Source organism: Fusarium mangiferae, assembly GCF_900044065.1.
Source record: "Fusarium mangiferae strain MRC7560 genome assembly, contig: FMAN_scaffold004, whole genome shotgun sequence".
NCBI classification, from domain to species: domain Eukaryota; kingdom Fungi; phylum Ascomycota; class Sordariomycetes; order Hypocreales; family Nectriaceae; genus Fusarium; species Fusarium mangiferae.
This window is the reverse complement of record NW_024573924.1, coordinates 2,355,378-2,379,612: the sequence shown is the minus strand read 5'-3', so window position 1 is coordinate 2,379,612 and position 24,235 is coordinate 2,355,378. Positions and strand designations below refer to the sequence as shown.

Here is a 24,235-nt window from a genome sequence, read left to right as displayed (position 1 = left end):
AACGAGGGATAGGAAATGGCTTTGGCGGTCTCTGTGCTTATTGGATTTTTCTTGCTTATATCATATCATTGGACTGCGAGGTCAGAGATGGAATTCAGGCGCGCAAAGATTAGTCGGATAGTTAATCAATATTTTCGCAGATTGATCTCGTTTTTGTCACTGTTGCAGTAGTCGTAACAATTTCGCACTCTTTAAAACACTAGGAGTCAAGTGATATCTTTGGGGGTTACCTGCCAGCAGGACAACACCAGATGGACGTCAGACCTGAGCAGTGAGCTGGATATTGATCCACGAATGCCGAGTAACAAGATGAACATGAAATTGACTGATTGGTGAGATAAGTCGGGACGAGACGTTTTTACTCATTAAATAAATTGGCGCAATCAACACTCATCACATATCTGTACAAGATGGCAGGAATGTTGCCATATACCTCAAAAGCTTGACCTCAAGCCATCCGATATTTATTCTAAAACCAGGATACAAGACATCACACAGCACACAGCTTCGGAGGCAGAGCAGATAGAAGAAAGATGCTTTTGATTATCAAAACGCCAATGTGTGTATGTCAGAATATATATCGGAGATTCTAAATAGTAGGTTTGGACATGGGCGCAATAATGCCCTGTTTCATAAGCACACGAGGCTTGGTGCTGTCCTGGAAGGTCTCCTTCGTCTGCCACTCCGGTCCAACAGGTAGACGCAGCGAGCGCTCATACTGTTGGCGGGACTCGAAGGGGTGAGGGAGCTGAGATGCGAGATAACGGTCATTCTGGAAGTTGTTAGCATGCTATATAGACGGGGAATGCAAGTGAGCTCATTTACCTTCTTGATGCGCTTCTCGTTGATAATGACCTTGTCCAGCTTGGCATCCTTGCGATCCTTCTTCTTGATACCATCAACCTTTGTTAGGAAACGGCCCTGGTGACGCTTCTTCTCCTTGGCGCTCACGCCATCACCAACCCATGATCCCCAACCAGGCAGTGTGTTATCAACGACCTTGTCGTCCTCTTCCTCAGCGATAGCTGTCTTTTCATCTTCAAAGGCACCGACCACGTCCTCACCGGCAAAGGCACGAGCAACCATTTCTTGATCGCGAATCGCCATAGGCAGATGCAGGTCTGTCTCGGATTCGACGTCTGAAGCATCCTCTGTAGTCTGTGTTTTTGACTTGGATTTTGACTTGCTGGGCTTGGAGGCTACAAGGACGTTGGATGTGAGGTCGAGATCACCAATGTTTGCGCTAGACTGGCCCTTCTTCTTGCGGCGTGTCTCGCCGCGGGACCATGCGCCCGTGGTTCCTGAAGAAGCGGGTTCAGATAGGGATGTAATGTTGGGAATAGCAGGGTTGATGCCAGCACCGTTGGTGGTTATTATGACATCGTCGTCGTCATCATCATCAGCATCCTCAGACTTGCGCTTCTTAGACACCTTGGATGACTTCTCGAGAGCGGGTTTGAACGGCTGGCCATCTGCAGCACCATACTGGCGTCGGCCCACTTCTTCCAGCTCATCAGCGGAACCATCAAACTCCTCGCCATCAAGCTCTCGTCGGATCTGCTTGATAAGAGCATCGTTCGCCTCCTTCTTAGCGGCCTCAGCCTTTTGCATGAATTTCATGCCCATTAGACCCTTCTGGGGCTCATCCTCTTCCTCCTCAAGAGCCGCCAGCTGTCGACGTAGAGAAGCATCCCCTCCGTCAGAGTCACTGTCTGATTCAGACGAATCGTCAGAGCCACCAGCACGACCCTCCTTTCTCCTTCGAAGCTCCTCATCCTTACGCGCCATCTCCGTCAGGCCAGCGCGGAAATCATCGTCCCACACGGCTCGCTTTGTCTTGGAGCCAATCTTGGCCCACTTGCTCTCCTTGTGTCGCTGGCCAACACGCTCAAGCGCTCGTCGACGATCTTGCGCTTCACGCTCTTCCTCAGAGTCAATCTCACCAGCCTCTTCCATAGCCTCCTTTGTAGCCATTTCATCGCGTTCACGCTGCTTTCTGTGCACACGGTGGTATGCCTTGCTCTTGATCTTCTTAATGCGCTTGGCTCGCTTAGCCTCTCGAGAGTTGAGTTCACGCTCCATGCGCTTGCGTGCAAGAGCTTCCTTGCGGGTGAGCTCATTGCCCTCTTCATCATAATCCTTCTCCTTTGGCTTTTGTGGCTTTTCCATTTTAAGACCGCTCTGCTCCATGATAGACATAATGGCAGACTCGAGCTCGTTGCTGGGCTTTGACACATTCAAAGGCTGGATCTCGGTAGTATCGAGACCAGCAGTCGCTGAATTCTGAGGCAGAGGAAACATGAGATGCTCAGCTCTTCGGTTTTGCTTAACGGTGTCGTTCCATCGATCCAGGGTTTCATTTGTCTTTTCATAGGCTGCACTTCGATCAAGTTGGTCCTGTTGTCTCCTTGCCAGAGGCACAGCCAGCTTCTTGGAAGCACCAGGACGCTTCTCCTTCTCCTCTTTGCTCATCAGCTTCATAGATTTCTTCACGTTGACGTCGTTGATACCCGTCATTCCTAAATCAGCAAGACTGATCTTGGCTTTTGACTTGGGTTTGTCGTCTTCGTTGCCATTTTGACCTCCATATCCCTTGATCATGCCTTGAAGGGCTTCGAGCTTCTCGGGGCTTGCCTCCTCGTCGTCACTATCGTCATCGTCACTGTCGTCGTCTTCTTCCGATTCATCGGATGCATCATCGTCAGACTCTGAGGATCCGGAGTGATCTTTCTGCACGGGTTCATCGTCTGACTCCTCGAATTGGTCCAGGGCTGTTGCTAAATCGATGGCATCTTCGCCCAGTGTTTCACCCTCGTCGTCTTGAGAATCGTCCTCTGAGTCATCATCCTTTTGGGTGTTAGACTAGGATCAGCTGTTCGAGAACAGAACACACTTACCTCACGCTGTGTTGTTTTGCTGCCACGGAACGTGTAACCCTCGAACTTATCTCCATCGCTATCGCCAAATGCATCGTCACTCTCAATCTCCGAATCCTCGTCATCATCTCTTAGACCTCCCAGTCGCCATTCGTTGCCTTCACTATCACTTCCATCATCGGCATCGTCGTTTGTTGGCCGACTCGGCCTCTTGACCTTCTTTCTCTGTGGCTCTTCCTCTTCCTCGTCCTCCTCGTCCTCCTCTTCGTCGCGACCATGCTTTCGCTCGATTTCAGCGTCTAATTCTCGTGCTCGAGGCGTTCGCTTCTGTTTCGGCGCAAAGTTCTCCTGTGCGATACCGAATGCATCAAGCGCATTCTTCTGTGATCTCGCCTTGGACTTTTTGTTGCCGGTCTTGGCTTTCGGGGCTGCGATAAGGGGTCGCCCGTGAGCCTGTCTTCCGCCCATTGTTCTCGCCAAGTGCTGGTATCCAATTTATCGAGTTATGGGCGTTGCGCGGACCGGCGTGAAATGATTGAATGGCGTCGACACAGCTTCCACAGAGCAACACTTTTTTCCAACTTTTCTGCCGTGTAAAAAAGTTTGGCGGTGAGATGACCCTTGGCGGGGCACTATACGTACCCATGCGGGTAATGGATTGTAAATGGCTTGTGAGATGAGCCTATCATGTACGTTGTAAATTGCTGATTCTAGTGGGGTCGATCCCACTGAAGACCACAGGAGCCTTTCCACTACGGACCACGTCTAGCACCGAATACCGAGCCACATCGGATGTCGAATTTATGGCCAAGATCTCGTATGATCTATAAGTGAGCCACTTCTTCTTCGTCTTTGTCGTGCAATTCGATTTCTCTCAATCTTGTTCGTTCAACCTCTGAACATTGGCTTCGATCATGGCGTCTTCCTTCGCCCCCGGGCTCCGGAGGTTACTATTCCAGGCCACGGCCGCAGCGTCTGGACCTTCAAAGTTCTTTGTCTGCAACCAATGCCTTCGAAGTGCGCCCCGGAGCATGCACTCGCGCGTTCTCAACGCTGTCCGATCACGATCCTATGCCGATTCCGCAATCAACAAGCCAATTGGAACTATCGCCGAGCAGGTCTCTGCCCGCGCATCTCCCTCTGTCTCTCAAGCTACCAAGAAAGCATGGCCTGAGTCCAACCCCAAGGGTGTGGGCTACTGGCTCCTCGGCAGCGCTGTTAGTGTTTTTGGTATTGTCGTCTTTGGTGGTCTAACACGTTTGACCGAGTCTGGGTATGCTTTTCTATGCCTTCTGCAGACAATTGGATAGCCAGCTAACGTCAAGACAGCCTGAGTATCACTGAATGGAGACCTGTCACCGGTTCGCTTCCTCCCATGTCCAATGAAGATTGGGAGTCCGAGTTCGAAAAGTACCGTGCGTCGCCCGAGTTCAAGCTTCTCAACCCTCATATGGACCTCGGAGAATTCAAGAAAATCTACTTTATGGAATGGTTTCACCGTGTCTGGGGTCGATTTATTGGCCTGACCTTTGTCATTCCTACCGCCTACCTCGTCGCCCGCCGCAAAGTTACGCCTAAAATGGCATTGAATCTTGCTGGAATATCTGCATTGATTGGTTTCCAGGGTATCATTGGCTGGTGGATGGTCAAGTCTGGTCTCAAGGACGACCTGTTTGCTCCTGGTTCTCACCCCCGAGTCTCTCAGTACCGCCTCACCACTCACCTTGGCACCGCCTTTATCTGCTACTCCTGGATGCTTCTCTCTGCTTTGACTGTTCTCCGAACTCGTCGCTGGCTCGCGAACCCCGAAGCAGCCATGAAACAAATCGGTGATATGAGCCAGCCCGGTCTTCGCACTATGCGCCGTGTCGTCTTTGCCCTCGCTACTCTGACCTTCATTACTGCCATGTCTGGCGGCCTTGTTGCTGGTCTCGATGCTGGCCTGATCTACAACGAATTCCCTAAGATGGGTCTCGGTCTCTTCCCCCCTAAGCAGGAACTCTGGGACAAGTTCTACTCTCGTAAGGAGGACCAGTCTGATCTCTGGTGGCGCAACATGCTCGAGAACCCCAGCACTGTTCAGATGAACCACCGAATTCTAGCTGTGACTACCTTCTGCTCCATTCTCTCGCTCTTTATCTACGCGCGCACGAGACGTGTTAAGGCTATCCTCCCTGCCAACATCAAGAAGGGCGCCGATGGCCTTTTCCATGTTGTATCTTTGCAGGTTGCCCTTGGCATCAGCACTCTAATCTACATGGTACCAATTTCCCTCGCTGCAGCTCATCAGGCGGGTGCTCTTGGTGTGTTGACCATGGCTCTGGTTTTGGCTCACAGACTACATATTCCCAAGCCCACTCTTCGCCTCCTTGAGCAGCGATTGAAGCAGGCTGCTGCCAAATAAACGAGTTGGCGGCGTTGTAAAATGCCGAAGAACAGCATGTATATTATTCTTGTACAATATGGTACCCAATAGCATCAATAGAGTAACGAAATGGAAGGTCGGTAAGCTGGCCAAACGACATATATAATGAAAATCTTAGACACACTCGACTCTGGGAAGAATTCTTAACATCGTTTATAAAAGCATTTTATTTTCTTTCTAATTCCATCAGACTGGAAATCTGACCATTCTTATGTCGTTGTCTCAGCGTAAAATCATGCATTCCAACTTATCAGTTAACCCAGTAAAACCCATTTTCCCATTTTACTTGTGAGCTACACAAACAAGTCAGTGATTTGTCCTCGGTTTTAGGAGTGGTCAGACTTACCAATACCCTCCTCAGGCATGGGTTCGATGCCAGCAACCTCGGCGGCAAGCTTCTTCTGCTCCAGCTTATCATCCTTCATGAAGGGGAAAGCGAGAACCTCACGGATAGTGTAGTTGTCAGTCAAGAACATGACCATTCGGTCGATGCCCATACCCCAACCGCCAGTAGGAGGCAGACCATATTCAAGTGAGGTACAGAAGTTCTCGTCAATGAGCTGAGCCTCGTCATCACCCTGGTCCTTCTGGCGGGCCTGCTCCTCAAAACGCAGACGCTGGTCAAAGGGATCGTTCAACTCAGTGTAGGCGTTGGCGATCTCCTTCTTGCAGACGAAGGCCTCGAAACGCTCGCACAGACCGGGGATCTCACGGTGGTACTTGGCAAGAGGGCTCATGACTTGAGGGTGACCAGTGATGAAAGAGGGGTTGACACACTTCTCCTCGATGAACTCACCAACCAGCTTGTCAATCATGCGGGCGTTGGTGAGAGGAGGTGTGCACTCCAGGTTCATCTTCTTGAGGATCTTCTTGAGGAACTCGTTGGTCTCTTGTGTGTGGAGCTGGTCACCAGGAGGGAACTTCTCTCCGGTAGCCTCCTCCAGGGTGGGGATCATCTCATATCGGGGCCAGGGCTTCTCCCAGTTGACCTCGTACTTCTCGCCGGTCTGGGTGTGGAAGGTGGTCTTGTAGCCACCGGTAAGATACTTGACAAGGCCAGAAACCATGTCCTCAGTGGTGTCCATCAGGTCGTTGACATCGGCGTAGGCCTCGTAGAACTCAATGGTAGTGAATTCAGGGTTGTGGGTGAGATCAGCACCCTCGTTTCGGAACTGACGTCCGATCTCGTACACACGGTTGAGGCCACCAACAACAAGCATCTTGAGATATAGCTCAGGAGCGACACGCATGAACATCTGCATGTCGTACTCGTTATGGTGAGTAGTGAAGGGCTTAGCGGTGGCACCGCCAGCAATCTGGTTCATCATGGGAGTCTCAACCTCGACGAAGTCACGCTCGTCAAAGTATCGGCGGATCCAGGTGATCATCTTGGATCGAGTAATGAAAACATTACGGGCCTTCTCGTTGCAGATGAGATCGAGATATCGCTTGCGGTATCGCTGCTCGAGATCCTTGAAGCCGTAGTGGTCATCGGGGAGGGCATGGAGACAAGGAGTCAGGAGGATGACCTCAGTCGCGAAGATGGACAGCTCACCCTCCTCTCCCTTCTCAATCTTGGACTTAGGGGCAGTTCTACAGTTAATTAGTATACATTCTGGTTCTAGGACAGTCAGTAACCTACCGGCCGGGGTAGCCAATAACACCAATGATATCACCTCGGCGGAGGTGCTCGTGCTGAGCGTCAAAAGCGGGAGCTCCCTCTCGCACCTCTTGCGCTTGGCACATAATCTGGACCTTGACACCTTCTGTTCGGACATCGTAGAAAAGAAGCTTGGAGCCGGATGCTCGCTTTCCGTGGACACGGGCACCAACCTGGATGATCTTGTCCTTGGCATGTTCGCCAGACTTGAGGTGTCCGAACTCCTTGACAAAGTTTCGCAGGTCGTATGTGACATTGAACTTGTGAGGGTAGGGGTTGGGGCTCTTGGTCTCGCGGAGCTTGTTGATGTTCCTCGATCGAATCTCGAAGTACTGGTTGGGAGTGAGGTCCTTCTCGGCAGCCTCAGCACCACCAGCAGCCTTCTTGGGAGCGGGAGCAGGACCACGCTCAGCAGCCTTCTTCTTCTTTTCCTCCTCCTTCTGGCGGGCCTTCTGGCGCTTCTTCAACTCGGTCTTGGAGACCTTCTCACCAGTTACCTCATCGAGGTGCAGGTTGGAGACCTGCTCGGTCGGGGGTGCAGCAGCGTCAGCCATGATTGCGTCTCGTTTTGCGGTGGGGATAATTGAAATGGCAGATCTCCAAATCAGGCGGTAGTTCCTGATTTAAGTCTCTGCTGCCAGCAAATTGAGTCAAGCTGTGATGGATGTGGTGAGTCAGTGGAAACAGTCAGGGCATTGGAGGGGCAGAAGAAATCCATTGGTTTGGGCGCCACAATCGCGGGGTAAATTTTCAGTCAGGCATTCCTTTCATTCTTGGTCTTGGGCGAGCTCAGCCACAGATAAAATCACTGGTAGAAATGTCTAAATACGGTAAAAGACCACGAGAAAGAAGCAATAGAGGTGATGAGCTCTCCGAATTGGTCATATTATTGAATCATGAGCAGGTTGTATCTAGCTCTGAGTATTCGTCATTACTTATATACAGTTTTTTTTTAGCCAATCAGCTATTATGGTTCTCAACTTTAGCCGCCCAACTGAAATCATTGTTTTATTCTAAAAACATGGCATCCCCGCGTACCCCCTGCATAGCCATGGCCATGTCTGCACCATGCATTGCTCCATTCTGCATCGCCATATTCATATTTGGCATCGAACGACTCATGTTAATGGCATTTCGGTTGATAGGGCTCCCAGTTCCATTGGGCATCATAAACTGTGCTGCTGCTCGTTGTTGTTGTTGTTGTTGCTGCATCTGTTGTTGCTGTTGTTGGGTAGGCCGCGTTCGTGGTACTTCGAGACTTGCTTGTTGCTGCACAGGTGGTTGAGGCTTGACTGGAGATGCATTTACCATGGCGAAGCTATCATCATCCTCCATCTCTGCATCGGCATCTTGATCGCTGGCCTCGGCGATTGATGATGGACCAGTTGTCGAGGCCGAAGTAGTGGCATGCTCGCTCGGAGCACCGTTAATGCTAGTTGTTGACTGACGTTTGGGAAGCTGTGGTCGTTGCGGTTGATGTTGCTGCTGCTGTTGCTGTTGAAAATGTGGCTGAGATGGCGTCTGGATTTGTGGCGTTGGTTGAGTGCCGTTGACAGCAGCGGAAGAGGCTTGATTCTGGCTGGCTTGTTCCAACGTCCTCTGGGCGTTCATCCCAGCAGCATTGGCCCTTGAAGAAGCAATAACACTCTTCCAGCGCTCGATGGATCTTGTCACGAGAGCACCGAGGTCGAGTTGACTATCCTCGATAGAGAATCCTACAGCCCTTCCGCCCTTGACAGCTTGCTCGTAAGAAAGGGAAAGCAACTCCCTTTCAAGTGGAATCGTGACTGGTGGGGCAAGCCTGAACTCCTTGGGTTGCTGAAGCTTGTTCAGTTGCTCAATCTGGGATTTGAGGTTGGCATTCTCTTGCTTGAGTCTGTGCTGCTTCTCCTTCATTTTCTCAGCCTCCTTGTGTTTTCTTCCCACACCCCGGGCTAACTCCAGAATCCAAAGCTCTTGCTGTCGTTGAATTGGGAGAGTCTCCCATACTGCGTATGCTGACTGGAGGTGTTCATCGATTTGCGCCTCAAGTTGTTCGGCCATTTTCTCAGCCTTGCGGATCGACTCCCGAGGGTTTCGGAAATTGTTATTTGTCGAAGGCGGATATTTAAACTCATCCATGACGGCGGTGGTAGCAGAAGCACAGGTTACTTTCCAAGCCTTGAACTCTCCTGCGAAGTAAGTCCGCAGAGCCTCGTATTCGCGGTGACCTGGCGATTGGACTGACCAAGATGTGGAGGTGGGGTGTTGCGTGGACGAGAAAAGAGTCGGTGGAGGCTGTAGGCATTGGAGAGTGAGGGCAGGGAAATCGAGAGATAGGGGATCGAAATCGAATGGCATCGAGTTGCTGTCAAGCTGTACCCTGTTCCTCTTGTTAGCACTACAGGACCAAAATCTATGTTTTAAAAAACGTGAATTCATACTTGGCTGCTCTCCAAGAGCTGAGGAGCTCCCTTAACGCGAGCTCGGCGGCGCGGGCTGTATCCATAGCGTCTGAAAGTTTTTGCTTGACATCAAACTGGGCTTTTTGAATAGCCTGTTTGCTGACAGTACGCTGCATACCAGGGCGTTTTGGTGGCTCAGGCGCGGCATCGCTCTCCCAGCTGCCCCGTTTCGGGATGTCGTTCATAACGCCCGTCGCCTCCCATGTTGGCTGAAAAGCTGGCGCATATGTCATGGTCGAATCGACGGAGAGCTGGTTATCCTTGGAGAGAACAGGGGATTGAAAGTCTTCATTCTCAGGGAGGGGTGTATCCTTTACGACATGTGCCCTGGGCGTTCCGACTGGAGTCGAGGCTTCACGCCTCCCGCCAAGAGAACCCCGAGGCTGTCGTCTGGTGATGCCACCGCGAAGCTTTCTGATAGCATCGACATCGTGAATTCCATCCGCGGGCTTTGGGTTCTTCTCTTTGATATACAGATCGAGATGGCGGCCGAGCGAAGAAGAGGTGAATGCTTGCCCACAAAAGGGGCAGTTCTTGTCCTTAGGGGCACCAGCCTTGGGTGTTCCTGAGTCGGCCGTTTGGGGCGTAGATTCGGGCATTTTGAAGATAGGTAGGTATCTGAAGGGGCCCAATATCGAAAATTAGGGGGAGAGGGATACGAAAATACGGTGGCCGTTGGGGAAAGGTCTCGGTAGGCAGTAACTACAAGAGCGTAAAAAGTGGCTGCAGCTCCAATTGGGGAGCGTTACAGGCGTCAATCATAAGTATAGTAGCGAGCGAAGGTTGAAGAGAAAAGAACGAGCGTATTGGGGCCGAGACCTCCGGGCGCAAGGGAATTCAATGGACGTTCATGCAAAATTACAGAGCATGAAGATTGTTGAAGGAGTGAAATGAGGCGGTGGGTAGCTTGTTATGAAGTTGAGAGAGTCTAAAAGAGCGGACGGGAAGGGAGAACAAGAAGGAAATGGAGGATGAAAGGAAAAGAAGATAGAGGCTCGAGAGGTTAAGGCAGGCAATAGAAGTCTAGAGGCGGCGGGAGACTAAAGGGGAAGCCAGGTCTCTTAGCATCGCTAGGTTTAATTGTTCTTTGGTTTTTTTCCCCCTCTCCATTTTAAAATAAAGCCTCCTCGCTCCTCTCATCCTCTGGGCTATTCAGGGGCGGATCCAACCAAAACCCCCAGGCCCCAGATTGGCGCTGTTAGCACCAACGGTACCCCTGACGCTTAGTGGCCGTCCCGCCGTCTGGATGTCTCTCCCGCTGCTCGCTTAGCGCTGATCGGGCTGCTCTAAGAGGTCCGTCCTAGCGCCGTCGGGAGGTGCAACTGTCGCTGATGGATGCTCCAGACGCTGTGGTTCCTGCGAGGGCAGGGCGAACAGTCTGGTCCCAGGGGGTTGCAACGGTGAGATCTTCAGAAATGATGTGATCTGTAGAGATCAAACTCAATTGCGAATATCTCTTCAAGAGAATGTTTTTGAGAACGTGTGAGCTTGATCAAAAGTCCCATTGCCATCTCAATTTGGGCATCGGCATTGGTGGTGATCGGCTCAGGGTCGCTAAAAGGGAGGAGGATATGCAGCTATAAATACGACAATCTCTCGTTCTAAAATTATGGCCGTCTTAGCTAAAATTCTATTAACTGCTCCGTAACTAACTCTCCATCCCCATGTGACTGAATTACGGTAAACTCAACATGACCGTTGATTATTTCACAAGCTCCACTTGCGTTGCTGTCAATCAAAGTTTTAAAAAGGCTGATGATAGCTTGCTGAGATCTGGTCCGTAATACGAGCTTCTTTTCCTACAAAAGCGAAAATTATGTAGGTACTGATTGGACCAATACATGATGCCTTAAGATCGGCCTTGATCATATAGATCGTGGATCTGGCGTCTACTACTCCGTGCCTTATTACTTGACATCCCTTACTTCCACCGTCTGGTTGCCTTTGTCAATTGGATTTTCAGCCCGCCATTAATGACGCCTCAATCCTGCATATCGTAATAGAGTGGGTTCAGTTGGTTCCCCAAGTGCAGCCCCTTTATGTAAGCTTAGTGCTAAAGTCAAGTCAAAGCAAGGAAGCAAGTGTCGGGTATGTGTCTCAATCAAAGACAAAATATAGGCTGGTCCAAAGTTCAAACATCTGCCGACCCAAGCAGCCAACGACATCTCATCTCTGAACCCCGAATAAAGAGACTGAGGTGGCCTGGGGAAACAAATTCTGAACCGACTGGACGCTGCCATCGGCAGTCCCTGAGCGCTAGATGCCCGAACTCGCACAAGATTGGCTTTCAAGTAGAAGCATGGTGGCACCGACCATGGGGTTGCTATTAGGCATAGGATCCATGTCCGAGACACGACATAGGACCAGCAGACGGTGAGCTTCTGCAACCCCCTTTAACACTGCAGCAGCACTATCTCACATAGAGATCAGTGAGCCACTCAGTCGTCATTTACTTGCAATCTTTAATTACAGCCTGCAGCTCCTTACTTCAACTGACGCAACGCAACTTGCTTCTCTGGAGTTGGCTTTTCACCTAGCAATACAACCCTCGGCAATTCTCATCCGCACTTCCATCCGTGTTTTCATGCTGAATCTATCAACCCCCATTCGCCTGTTCAGTCCAAACCCGGGGTTACTTTCCACGTTGAGAAGCTCAGGGCCTCTGGTATAAGCAGGAAACGTCCAGTGCATCGGCAGAGCTTATTGGTGAGTTTCATTCGTTTGTCTCTTGTTAGCCCCTGACTTGAGCCGCAAGCGCGATAAGATGCCTGAGACCATACATGATAGCCGCTGGTGCACCAAAACTACCATTTGACCTTTGTTACTAAACTGAACTAGTTGCTGCTCGCCTGCAGGTTCAAGCTGGCGTTTATTGCCAAGTCATGGCAAGTTGAACAAAAGGAAAGAGGCCTGATTGGCATAGATGTGTGGCAACATGCCCTCGTTTAGTAATAAGCTGTTACGTGCATATTCTGCCGACTTTTGCTTTTGCTTGATTCTAGAATTGGCCATCTTCCAATCGTCGGTTTTATTTGCCCTCCACTCACATTACAGGGGCCTTGATAACTCGAGACCCAACAGTGGGAAATCAACGAAGGAGGTACGGAGTAGAACAAACAGAGTGTAGCCGGGAATTTGGCGAGAGCTGTGACAGGCCGATGAGATACAGTAGCACGGTACAAATTGAATGTTTGGAAAAGAGAGGCATCCCTCATCGTAGGTTGTCGTCTGGTCACGTGCTCTGTGCCACAACTCAACTACAGCCACAGATACAGTCACCTCCAGAAGCGGATGATAGCTCTGCAGTGAAGCGCGACTACCTCACCTCACAGATCGTGATTTCTTCAGTCGCGGAATTGAGGTGCAGCCGCCATTTGTTTTCGAATATATCACCACCATAAATTTACAACCATTTATAAAGCATCTCAAGGCAGACTGGCACACGTCAACCAGAAACATCCAAAATGCCCCCTGGTATGTAACTATTATTATATTTGCGTGATTCACCTCCGCCGACGCCTGTCGCACGCGACGGACGATAGGCGCATCGCGATCGCGTCTCCAATTCTATGCACAATATAGCCTCTATTTCCAGCGCAATTGGTATTCTGCAATTTCTGACTATTGCGCAGCTCTTAGTGACGAGGAATCCTCCGACGTTGGGGAGTTCACTACGCCTCCTCGCGCGAGTAGCCGCAAGAAGTCCACCTCGGCTGCTGCGGTCGATGAGCTCGACGATATGAAACCGGAACCGGCTTCCGACGACGAGGAGGGCGATGAAGACGAAGACCTGGATGAGGATGAGTAAGATATCAGCGAACCTGTCCAAGGGGCTAAAGCTCACATGCTGCAGGTTTGTTGTGGAAGCTATCAAAAAGCACATGGTTTACGACGACGTAGGGAGTAATAGCCCAATTCTGAATCATCTTCTAACCGTGACCGCAGGGAAGTCTGCAATTTCAAGTCAAGTGGGAAGGTTACGAGGCCAAAAAAGATTTGACGTGGGAGCCTGAGGAGAATCTTAGGTAGGTGATGGAGTCGCATGACTTGCCCGAGGCCTTGTCTGACGTGTTCTCCCCAGAGAGTCCGCCCAGGAGATCCTCGACGCCTACTTCGAAAAATTCGGCGGCCGCGAGAAACTATTTGAAGAGCATGAGACTGCATCAAAAACGAAGAAGCGCCGCCGTGCTACCACCAATGGCACCCCCAGTACAACGTCTACAGCCAAACGATCGCGACGTGAGCACCCGGCCAATTCTACAACTCCGGCGACAGCGAAGAATTGGAGCCCTCCAGCAGGGTCCTGGGAGGAGGAGATTGAGACCATTGATGCATGCGAGGATGAAGGTAGTGGCAAGTTGATCGTTTATCTTATTTGGAAGAACGGCCGCAAGACCAAGCACGACACCGACGTTATTTACAAGAAATGCCCACAAAAGGTCAGTGATTTGGAGATTTAGCAATGCCGCATTTACTGACGAGGGGTAATACAGATGCTCCGCTTCTACGAGCGTCATGTGAAGATCATTAGAGATGAGAACAAGGCTCTTGTCGATGGCACAGAGAACTAGCGGGGCTTGAACAAGAAGGACAGGGGAACTGGGGCGAGACGCAGCAGCATCAGGTATCCGTTTTGTACTGATCCTCGATGCGGCTGTGGATGGGACGGCGTTCTGGGCGATGACCATTAAGTCGCGGATGGGTTTCTATTTTTCTTTTTGACTTATCATGCGTCTACACGCGGCATGGGAACGGGATACTGGTATTCAGACAAGACTTCACATCACATCATGGAGAAACACAGCGCGCGTAGCATGCGTATCCGAAGCTTGTATTTTTTTTTTTAGGGAGCGTGTTGGCTACGCAATCGAGTCGTAGTAAATTAAAAATGTGCAAGCATTATGCAAGCATTCATGTGAAGATGCCAGACTCGTACCTTGCATTCCGTGGAAGTGCGGCAAGCCAGGCAGGGTCTTTTCACGATCCTTGGCCTATAGGTAGTTAGTCAGACGCGTCTCGACGCGACAACAGTCAATTAAAAAAAAGTCCTGAGGTGACGTTTTCTGCGAGGCTGGGAAAAGATCAAAAACGTTCCAGCGTGTCAGAGGCCCCTGAATGTCTCCACAGCGGGACCCTTGCAGCAAGCTTAGCTCTCCCCCCTCCCAGCCTTGCCATTTACTAGGTACCCGACCTTTGGTCTGTGAGAAAAAGACGGTGGCGGGGCAACGACTTATAATAGAGTGAGTGGTCGTTTGTGAGTGAGACTGCGCATTCCAGTTCCTGATCTTGCTTATCTTTTTTCTAAGAAACGAAGCTTACGACTTATCTTCTTGAATAAAGAAAGAATTAAGAGATTTTTGGACATTTAAGACTGTAACGACTCTCCATTGTACGACTTTTGAGATTGATTGGTTCATCTGGTTGCACTACGTTGACTCTACTCCAACCTCTTGACTCGGACTTCAACTCAACTCTACTCTATCACAACAGAATTCTTAATTGGGTATGTCTACCCCATAAGCCTCAGCAGTCTAGTCTAATTGGACCCTTGAACTAACTGTCTCAGATTGAAACATCCTCCTTGAATCCATTGTTCGCAACAAAGACAATCTCACTATACACAACATCAACCCTTCCCACCAATTAACCCATCTTCAACCGCCAACATGAAGAAGAACGACGTTATCGCCATCATCATTATCATTCTTTTCATCATCTTAGCAGCTGTATCCTTCGGCATCTGGAAGCTCGTCTCTATGGCCAAGAACCACATGAGCGTGACAGGCAGCGGCACATCAAGCAGCCACTCCAGCCGCGACATTGCCGACTAGTCCCATCACCTATCACGATTTCAAGCTTCTGATACCCAGTGGTGGTTCTTTTTCCCTGTTTATACTTTTGAGCACAGCGGTTTTGTGGCTATTTACTGCCACTTGTTTTGGATACAGCATAAAATCATGGTGGAATGCGGGCGGGTTGGTAATATCTGGATGGCTGATTTATGAATCACTCATGTTTGGGTTACGGCGCAATATCATGGCGACATTGAATGGGTTATGTGTTTTTGGAATATGTTTATGACCTTTCTGGCATATGGGCAATGCATTTTGTATGGAAGATAGACTACGCTTATGATTAGGGGGCCTAATATGGCATGTGGATGAAACAATATATATATATATATGTATCACTTACAACAATGATCGATCGTGCCGTTGTTCAGGGCCTTCAGCCATAAAACTCCTCTGCTCATCAACGCAAAACATTGCTCTTTGAATCATTGCCTGCTGGTGCTGATTAACAACACTTACTTGGCAGTATTCAGACCTAGCTTGTCGTGATACCAGTGACACATAACTCTGAAGGACGTATTTAAAGAGAGTTTTACAACACCCAAGTCCTCCCTTCTTGGCCACACAGTCTCATCAACTCTAGAGGCTTATCCAACATATCCTTACAAAACAACTATAGTCAAATTACTACAATGGCGAACCTCGATTTCCTACTGCCGGATCTTATCGAAAAGGCCTCGAAGCTTAGTATCGACGATCTGGACACCAACAAGAGTCCTGGCAGTATCTCACGATATCAGGAATTCCCCTATGCTCACTTTTACATCTTCAAAAGCAACATCGATTCTGTTAGCCTGAAGAAGACGGGCCCTGAGTATCAGGAGCGCGTGAGGAAAGCCCTCAAGGCCCTTGAGGAAAAGTACCTTGAGGTTTATCGAGACTACCAGACCTGGAAGGACGAACTCATTCTCGAAATTGAAGATCATTACCAGCATAGCTGGAACAATTTCATTCTGGATCCTCGCGACCGCATGGAATTTGGTGACGGGGTATTGGAGGACCTCAAGACTTTCCTTGCCTATTCCAGCGAGCGCTACCCGTTTCCAAGTTATAAGAGTCCAGAACGCTTCAGTAAAACACTCTTCAAGATACGCATGGAATTGGCCGAAATCAAGGGACTTATCGAGACCGGACGCCGTGAGCTGGCCCGGCTGGAGGGCTCCGACGCATTCATCAAACTTCGCAATGACTTTGTCAAGCATCACGAAGAAATTGCAGCCAAGTGCGATCTTCTCAACTTTCGTGATGATGATACGAGTAGTTGCGCGTCTTCTGATTCAGGAGGAACAAGCCGAGAAATTGAGGATTAGGAGGAGACTTGCTGTTGCTGGGGGCGTGAGGAGAATAACGGAATACATGAGGTTATCAGGGATCAAAACGGTCGTCTCTCAAGCTCTACAGCGCAGGCTGAGCTCTATGTAGATACATTAGTAGAGCATTGATCATGAGGTTCGGGAGGGCTTAAACCCGAGGTACGAAAAGAAAATGGTGTACATATTGGTTCCATTTACGTGATATACGTGCGCCAAACATTGAGTTTTCGTGGATAAACTGTTCCAAAGTGAGAATCGTATGTCTTTTGAATTGTCACTGTTCAAGGACGACTCATGTCTGGCTTGTTCGACGCAGCTTACCCTGTCGAGGAGACTCTTGTTTCTGATTGGCCTAGGTGTTGTCAGTTCGCTCAATGAGGCAACTCTCACTTTTCATAACCAAAACGAAGTCTTTCCGATATCACTGAATGCTAATTCGAAATACCATAGAAGTATATATTTATGACGCTTCATTTCAGTTCGAAGGCACGAAATTTGCATACATACACGACAACACATAATTAAGACAGCTGGTTGATCACCAACAGGCCGACTTGTGGCATTATATTCATCTCTAAGAAGTCTAGCATAGGCCTCTCATCCCTTCATTTATGTACCATCATATGTGTATCTGAAATCTTTGTTCGAGAAGTTGTCACCGTGGCCCTTACTTGCGGGCAAAGGGAGTAGGAGTTGGGGCCACGATGGGCTCAGTAGGAGCAGCGGGAGGGGGCTGGGGGACAGCAGGAGGAGTGGAAGCAGAAGGAGGAGGTACAGGAACCATGGGAGGAGGTGTAGGGGTAGGTCCGGGAGTAGGGACTGTCAATTGTTAGTATAGTTCGAGTTGATATAGTGCAGAATCACTTACCACCGGGCTGCTGGCCGTTGCCAGGCACGGGCAACCAACTACCAGGTCCTCCATTCTGGCCACCACCGTAGTGGCCGTGGTTTCCAGGCTGAGTGCCATTGATAGAAGGAGGAGGAGGGAAGAAACCTCCAGGGGCGGCCTCTGTATGAATATCAGTATGCTGGTCAGACAATATGAACAAGACATATACTCACGAGGGAACGGAAGAGCCATGGAAAGAGGAGCCACGGCGGCAATGGCAAAAGCGATGAAACCAGTCTTCATTTTGGCGGGTTTTTCAAGGTAGTGACAGAAAAGGTTGCTTGATCTGAGGATGAGAAAGAATGGTAACGACTTCTAGTCTTTATAACGAACGAGGCCAGCTCAAACAACAAGGATATAAGATAAAGATAGCTTAGTAGGTCACAGACCAGGACGATGTTGTCAAGAATAGAGAGAAAATGATGGGCTGGAATGATCAAGAACCTGTTTTTGACGAGATTGTAGGCAGTGTTATATATCTGTTGCTACAGCGGGCCACTTTCCCCCTTGGTAGCTCTGCACATCTTTACCGTGATGGAGGAAGATACCGAGAGACCCTTGAGTGATCAGCTGTGGGTTAAGTTGGATCATGGAGTGCGAGAAAATGAGAGGCTAGGATGGTGCGTGTGAGTTGACTGACTCTCCACAGTGCCGGTAGCCTTGAGCGAACCGGTGTGGCCGATGGAGGACCGGTAGTTGGGGATAGTCTGTATCGTCTTGATGAAGCTTACATGGGTGGGTACGGAAGGGTAAAAGCTTGTATCGCCTTGGGTATTTCTCTGCTGAATGCTTGGATGGTATTGATACATGGCAAACTGTGGCATTTCACCTATAACTAGCAATTAGCTATGATTTTATGCTTAACAACTCTAATTATTCTTCAATTGCTTGTATCTATGCTGATATCATCTTTCTTTATTTAGATATCTTACAGCCTGACCTGCAATACTCTTGATTCATGATCGACGCAGTTACAGTATGACATCTTTACAAAAACAAGAGTTATCTCGTCTCCATAATTGAACCCACAGCCTTCTAACAAACGACGCGTAACGCAAAGAAACAAGGTGAAAGCCCATCTCCACCAGAGAATACCCTACGGAGAATTCACCTCCAGTAAAACACATGCCCCACAGCCTATTCCCTGACAGCCAGCACCGTTTGTTTCAAGTCTTAACTCTCCCTATTTTCTCCACCACCAATCATTGTCTAAAATACAGTACGTGCGATACCTGAGGCTCTTTTGTTCTGCAGGTACGTCTGTTGCAGCGCAGATCTCTTCTCCAACAAGGTCCTCTATGCGGTATCAAGGAGGTTGACGACGCGGCCTGCAGAGTCTTGAGACTGGGGTTGACGTCCGAGATAAAATTGTGGGATTTGTGAGAGCGTATCTTTGTCTTTATTTTACGGTTTCATCGTTCGTGTTGCCGAAATCTATGCTACGTTAGATGTGCAGTGCAACGGTACAACTCTGAGCAAGCTTGAGTCGCTCGGTTCGATTGTAACCTCAAAATCTCCAATCCTTCAGAAACCAATCGTCCTCGTTGTCTATGTCGTATACTCTAGCAGTTTATCGCCGTGTAACAAAAGTTTAGCATCGCTGCTTGACGAACCTCCCATCATGTTGAGCCATGGGTATTTTCTTCCGCAATCAACCTTTCTGTCCGGAACATTCCATCTCTTGTCACTTCGCCTCTCACCAACTCATGACGCCTCGACCACGATCAAATCCACCTCGTAGCTGACGCTCAGGCTTGACGACTTTGCCTCTCAAGACTGTATACCGGATCAAGTTCTCGCAATCTTCAGGCATGACGCGTGCCAACCAGATGCCCTGAGATGCGCCCACACTCTCCTCTGCTGATCCATTCAAGCCATTGCCGTTCTTTTCAACGCCATTTGTGCCGTTCTGCTGTTCAGGAGCCGGATCATCCAGACCAAATGCATTCGGCCGTCGATAGATCATGACGTTGGCAGAGTACTTGTGTCCTCCCACATGGCTGATGTAGTAGATACCAACACCGCCAGGCCTCTCATCATGCAAGTCTCGATACAGACCCAACGGCCTTAGCTGGCGCTCAAACTCTTTCCTGAGAATCGGTGCACTCTGCGCACAACGCACATCGCGTGTTCGATGACTGCACATGAGGATTACAGCGTTGTGAGGGCAGTTCTTTAGTGAGACTTCCGGGATCCCGGCAGCCGGGTCGGGAGACGGAAGAGAGGCCGGGAGCGGAGTGGGATGAAGGGGAGAAGTGCTAGTCGGTGCCCGGTTGATAACTTCGGTAACAATCTGAGGGACACTGAGAGGGTGAACATTGTGAAGAAGCTTGAAGGCCGGCAGTAGTAAAAGAGTTGTGGGCTCAGAATAGTCATCTGTGTCATGAGGAGTCGGCATATTAGATGCCGAAAGCTTGAGTTTCTGTGATTGTTAGCGCCGCGATCGTCAAGTTTCATGAGTTGTGATATGAGGCAAACCACCCTCGTCTCATCCGTCAAACTCATGAGATAAAGACTCACCCCATTCGCAGGCTCGGCTGCCTTAGAAAAAGCCTCCATCACACTCCCCTTTTCATCCGCCACATCCCTCACCCAATCCGTCTTGCCTGTTCCAACAAGGAGATGGGTACTCCAAGGCTCGACAAGTCCATACAGCACATCCTCCTCCTCAATCTTGAAGCCTCTGGGATATCTCACGGAGCAGTTTTCACAGTCGTGCAGGCATTCCTCGCCGTCTACTTTTGGATCCGTCTTGGCGAAAAGCTCCGAGGATGAGGGCTTGGTATCCTGTTTTGCAGATCCTCCGCCGAGCACGGAGCCCATGAGGTTCTTTAGTGAGAGGGCCATTCTCTGCTTCGCGGGCTTGTGCTGCGGAAGCCAGGACGGTGTAGCGGCTGTTATGGAGATTGAAGGTGAGGCAAAGGGAGGGGGGTTGTCGTGTGTGGATGAGGATGATAGGGTCATGTTGTAATAAGAGATCTTTCGGTAGATTTTAGGGCCGTTGACGTCTCCAGATGCCGTAGGTTCGGTTCGGAATGGGACAGTTTGATTGGCACTGATCCACTTGAATAATTAATTGGTAATGGATATACCAGTTACTGATTGATAATCAGATGATCGATCAGATAATTAATTATACGCTGTCGCTAAACAATTACCTGCCTAGATACCGAAATGGAGGACGATTTAAATGATGAGATCGTTTCTTCTCCTCTGCATTACCAATGTCGAGTCTCCTATGGCTTCAAATAACCCAAACATTTCGCTTTATTCCTTCGCTCTTTTGCCTCCCCCGTCTATCTCCGATCACCGAGCCTGACAGCCTGGTACAGTAACATGGGCACGTCATTAGATTGCATCGGCTCCCACAAAGGAGTTATCAGATCCTGTCATTCTCAAACGTCAGGGTTCATCAAACCCCGGTCTCCAATTTTTGCTCTGACGAACCCCAGAATTAATTACGACATTTGTGCAGACAAGCAAAAAAAAAAGTTCTTTAGACTGGCCCGTAGCCCCAGGTTTCTCTCATTATTTACATAAATATAATTAACGTTTTAATTAAACTCAAGATTGAGATGTAACGGTCGTGTCAAGATCCGAAAACTAGGTACCTATCATCCGTAAAAAAAAAAAAAATAAGCTGTCCTTATGTCACTCGGTCCACTCATGTTCTTAGAAAATCATCAAAGAAACATGCTATGCGGTAGCCGATTCAAATAATACAAAATGCTTAGATATAGCTACTTGTAGCTTTCCCATCCCTAATGGTCACTTCTGCCTGTCATCCGCTTTTCAATGCTTACGCGTTCTTCTTTCTAGCCTCATCATAGCCCTCCTCTTCACTGTCGTCATCCTCGTCGTCACCCTCTGTCCTTTCTTGATCTGTCTTATGTCGCCTATGCTTCATCGCCTCTCGAATCTTGCGACTCGCCTCATCAAATCCGCCTGAAGAATCCAATGTGGTGAACCCACTGATAGGGAATCCACCAGATCCGAAACCACCTCCGCTGCTGCTTGACCTTGACCTGCTACGGGCTCTGGAAGGCGGCCGTGTAGAGAAGATGCCCACGTGACCAATATTGCTGAAGGAATCGTTGCGTGGGAGGGCTCGGCTAGACTGCGTCGTGCTTCGTCGCGATAGAGCTGGTGGGGTCTCAGGCTCATAGCCAGTACTGGACTGATCGCTGTCTCTGCGACGATGTGTCTTGGAAGTTGTGGACGAACCACCCTCGGCTTTGTAAAGGTCGGGCACAAGCCGTGCCTTTTCAAAGTCATCAAACATCTCAGGTCCCAGGGTGTTAATGACATCTGTTACCTGAGCGCTCAGCTCGGCTCGTCGTTCTCGTAGCTTGTGGATGTTGTAGTTGGAGGTTGGTGTCAAGCAGAGGAGTAGTGGACGCAGAGACTTGAAGATGTCCATACCAACCTCACCAAAACGCAGTGATGCAAAAGTGATGCCAACCATAAAGGGCCACAATGCGAAATAAACCACCAGCAGTGGTACGCCTTCAGGAACATAACCCCAGAGACGGTCTTGCCACACCTTGAAAGTTATGATGGCCGAGTAAATATGGTAGAGAGTGGGTGCAAACCCGATTGCCACAAGGATCTTCCAAGTCGCCATGACATCGCGGCCGCGGATTTTGACTGTTGAGCCCGCCAGAGCCGTCTTGGCCTTCTGTCGGCTGATGATCTTGGTCGCTACGAAGACAGGCGAGAAGAGAATCAAACCTGGCAATGTACAAATGAAGAGGAAGAGTAGTTTGATAGATCGGTAGATGAAGAGGAATATGACCTTGATCATATTCATCTTGGCATATTGGACTTGATGGTCTTTTAGGTTGAGGTACCGCAATTGAGAGTTGTACTCTTTGACTGCGGCAGACAAGGACGTGATGCGCTCATCGTTCTTGTATCGCTCATACCCCATGCATAATCTGCGGTTAAGCTCGATCACTACGGGGAGTGGGAGCTTCTTGCCGGTGGGGTTGTAGAGTCGACGAGCAGCCTGGATCACCATGAGTGTGTCGTAGTCTGGTGCAGAGACGGTGACAGAGTTCAGGGCCTGATAGACTGTGTCAAGGACTTGGCCAATGGCTTCACGACGTTGGTTGTTGCAGTAGAGCTCGACGAGATGACGAGGAATCTCAAAGGGAGCACCGAACTCAACAACCGCACGCGAGCGGAATTTGTGGGCATGGAAGTAATTCATTCCCACAGGTACGATCTTGAGGCCGCAATCGGGATCTTGGGCCAGAGTACCAAGGGCCATGATAGCGACACCAGCCTTGAGAGGTAGAAGTTCCGTGCGATCATGGCTACCGCCCTCGGGGAAGATACCAACACAGCCGCCATTGCAGAGCCGAGAAAAGACTGCCTCGTAAACTTTGGTCTGGTCAATGTGAGGCGCCAACTTGAACTTGGTGCCCTGGTAACCTGGAGCAGGACCCTTCACGTCCTTGTTGGTGAAGTTCCCATCTTTGTCAATGTCGTCACGACCTGTGAGTTGTTGCAGAGCGATCTTGCTCTTAAAAGGTCGCTTGACACGGATCTCTTCAGGACCGATAATCTGAGAAATATCGACACTGGCGCCACTGGTGTTCTTGGTTGAGGGGAGGAAGAGCATGCCCTGAACCTCACCCTCTCCCTCTCCGAATTTTGTACCGACACCTCGAACAAGAGTTGGGTCGTTGATAGGATCGGGGAGGTAGATGGTGCCAGTAGCTGGTTTGGCAGCATCTTGAGCGCGGCCGACGGGAACTGAACCAACTTGTCGCGAGCCCCATCCGATGAAGCCGTGAACTGACTTTTGGGCAATGAGGAGAGACGCTCGCCGCTTAGCTTCGTTACGGAGGGTACGTTGAAGGATAATCGCATCGACGAACTATCGCAAGTTAGTAACTGGTCTTGTCTTATACAATATATCCCTGATGCGCTGCATCTTTAACCACGAGCTCCCCCAGATTATGCACAACTAACCTGATTGGCATGTGGCGCGGCGACGAACAGAACAGGGCCAGTCTGAGGAACACGCCAAGCACCTCGAGGCACAACTTCGCGGAAGAACATATCGACGATGTTGCCGACAGTATATAGGAACATGTCGTACTTCCAGTTCACCATAGGATAGAGCTCCTTCTGCGGGGTTGAGTTCGTCGCGGACTGCGGCGCTGCCGCGTCCTTTGTCCCAGCATGTTGAGACATTGCGGGCTTGCGCGGAAGAGCCCAGCGTTATTCAAACAGGCGCGCGAAACGATATTTCGAAGTCGAGCTGTGGATAGATGTTGCACGATAAAAATTTCGGCAGAGCGGGCAAGCGAGTTGTAATCGATGTGAGGGGCGGCGGGCCTCAGTTATGGAGCGAACACAGGATGGACGGTCGGACGGAAATGTGACGAGATATAATATATACAAATACTTGGAGGTGTTGGCTCTAGAGAGAGGTCTGCATTCCTGGAACGACAAGGGTGAAGGATATGGAAGAAGATGCAGGATGGAGATGGAAATGGAAATGGAGAAACAGCTGGGGCTGCTGGGGTTGGGAACAGAATGTACTGTACTGCACCTCAAGGAGGGGAAGCTACCTGACTGGACTCCGTACGTGATGGAGGGAGAGGTGTCTGCCCAGTAAGGAAAGGTTGGTTTTAAAGCTGACAAGCTATGATCTTCGTAGGATGAGTTAAAAATCACGGCACTTTACATATCTTTTGGCACGTCACAATTGACTCCCTTTCTCGAGTCTTTTCTTTGTTGTTGCTGCACCGACTGTCTTTGTC

The 24,235-nt window shown here is 49.6% G+C and overlaps 9 protein-coding genes across 9 annotated transcripts; 3 read left to right on the top strand and 6 right to left on the bottom strand.

The window, feature by feature from the left end:
- Positions 1-589: 589 nt before the first annotated feature.
- Positions 590-3,344, bottom strand: FMAN_09303 (uncharacterized protein; the record flags this gene model as incomplete). Its single annotated transcript, XM_041830128.1, has 3 exons — positions 590-772; positions 826-2,847; positions 2,898-3,344. The coding sequence occupies 3 exons, from the start codon at positions 3,342-3,344 to the stop codon at positions 590-592; spliced, it is 2,652 nt and encodes an 883-aa protein (XP_041680823.1).
- A 446-nt stretch (positions 3,345-3,790) lies between these two features.
- Positions 3,791-5,280, top strand: FMAN_09302 (putative COX15-cytochrome oxidase assembly factor; the record flags this gene model as incomplete). The annotated part of the gene is made up of 2 exons (XM_041830127.1): positions 3,791-4,149; positions 4,206-5,280. The coding sequence occupies 2 exons, from the start codon at positions 3,791-3,793 to the stop codon at positions 5,278-5,280; spliced, it is 1,434 nt and encodes a 477-aa protein (XP_041680822.1).
- A 303-nt stretch (positions 5,281-5,583) lies between these two features.
- On the bottom strand, positions 5,584-7,515 carry FMAN_09301 (putative lysine-tRNA ligase; the record flags this gene model as incomplete). The annotated part of the gene is made up of 3 exons (XM_041830126.1): positions 5,584-5,594; positions 5,648-6,894; positions 6,944-7,515. 3 exons carry the CDS (start codon positions 7,513-7,515, stop codon positions 5,584-5,586), a joined length of 1,830 nt encoding a protein of 609 aa, XP_041680821.1.
- Positions 7,516-7,969: 454 nt separating this feature from the next.
- Positions 7,970-10,004, bottom strand: FMAN_09300 (uncharacterized protein; the record flags this gene model as incomplete). Its single annotated transcript, XM_041830125.1, has 2 exons — positions 7,970-9,323; positions 9,385-10,004. The coding sequence occupies 2 exons, from the start codon at positions 10,002-10,004 to the stop codon at positions 7,970-7,972; spliced, it is 1,974 nt and encodes a 657-aa protein (XP_041680820.1).
- A 2,865-nt stretch (positions 10,005-12,869) lies between these two features.
- Positions 12,870-13,976, top strand: FMAN_09299 (putative chromatin-associated swi6 protein; the record flags this gene model as incomplete). The annotated part of the gene is made up of 6 exons (XM_041830124.1): positions 12,870-12,879; positions 13,038-13,209; positions 13,259-13,301; positions 13,351-13,430; positions 13,487-13,844; positions 13,899-13,976. The coding sequence occupies 6 exons, from the start codon at positions 12,870-12,872 to the stop codon at positions 13,974-13,976; spliced, it is 741 nt and encodes a 246-aa protein (XP_041680819.1).
- Positions 13,977-15,889: 1,913 nt separating this feature from the next.
- FMAN_09298 (uncharacterized protein) lies at positions 15,890-16,567 on the top strand (the record flags this gene model as incomplete). The annotated part of the gene is made up of 1 exon (XM_041830123.1): positions 15,890-16,567. The coding sequence occupies one exon, from the start codon at positions 15,890-15,892 to the stop codon at positions 16,565-16,567; it is 678 nt and encodes a 225-aa protein (XP_041680818.1).
- A 670-nt stretch (positions 16,568-17,237) lies between these two features.
- On the bottom strand, positions 17,238-17,702 carry FMAN_09297 (uncharacterized protein; the record flags this gene model as incomplete). The annotated part of the gene is made up of 3 exons (XM_041830122.1): positions 17,238-17,389; positions 17,442-17,579; positions 17,633-17,702. 3 exons carry the CDS (start codon positions 17,700-17,702, stop codon positions 17,238-17,240), a joined length of 360 nt encoding a protein of 119 aa, XP_041680817.1.
- A 1,453-nt stretch (positions 17,703-19,155) lies between these two features.
- FMAN_09296 (uncharacterized protein) lies at positions 19,156-20,423 on the bottom strand (the record flags this gene model as incomplete). Its single annotated transcript, XM_041830121.1, has 2 exons — positions 19,156-19,881; positions 19,980-20,423. 2 exons carry the CDS (start codon positions 20,421-20,423, stop codon positions 19,156-19,158), a joined length of 1,170 nt encoding a protein of 389 aa, XP_041680816.1.
- An 835-nt stretch (positions 20,424-21,258) lies between these two features.
- Positions 21,259-23,663, bottom strand: FMAN_09295 (putative SCT1-suppresses a choline-transport mutant; the record flags this gene model as incomplete). The annotated part of the gene is made up of 2 exons (XM_041830120.1): positions 21,259-23,343; positions 23,439-23,663. 2 exons carry the CDS (start codon positions 23,661-23,663, stop codon positions 21,259-21,261), a joined length of 2,310 nt encoding a protein of 769 aa, XP_041680815.1.
- Between the last annotated feature and the right edge of the window lie 572 nt (positions 23,664-24,235).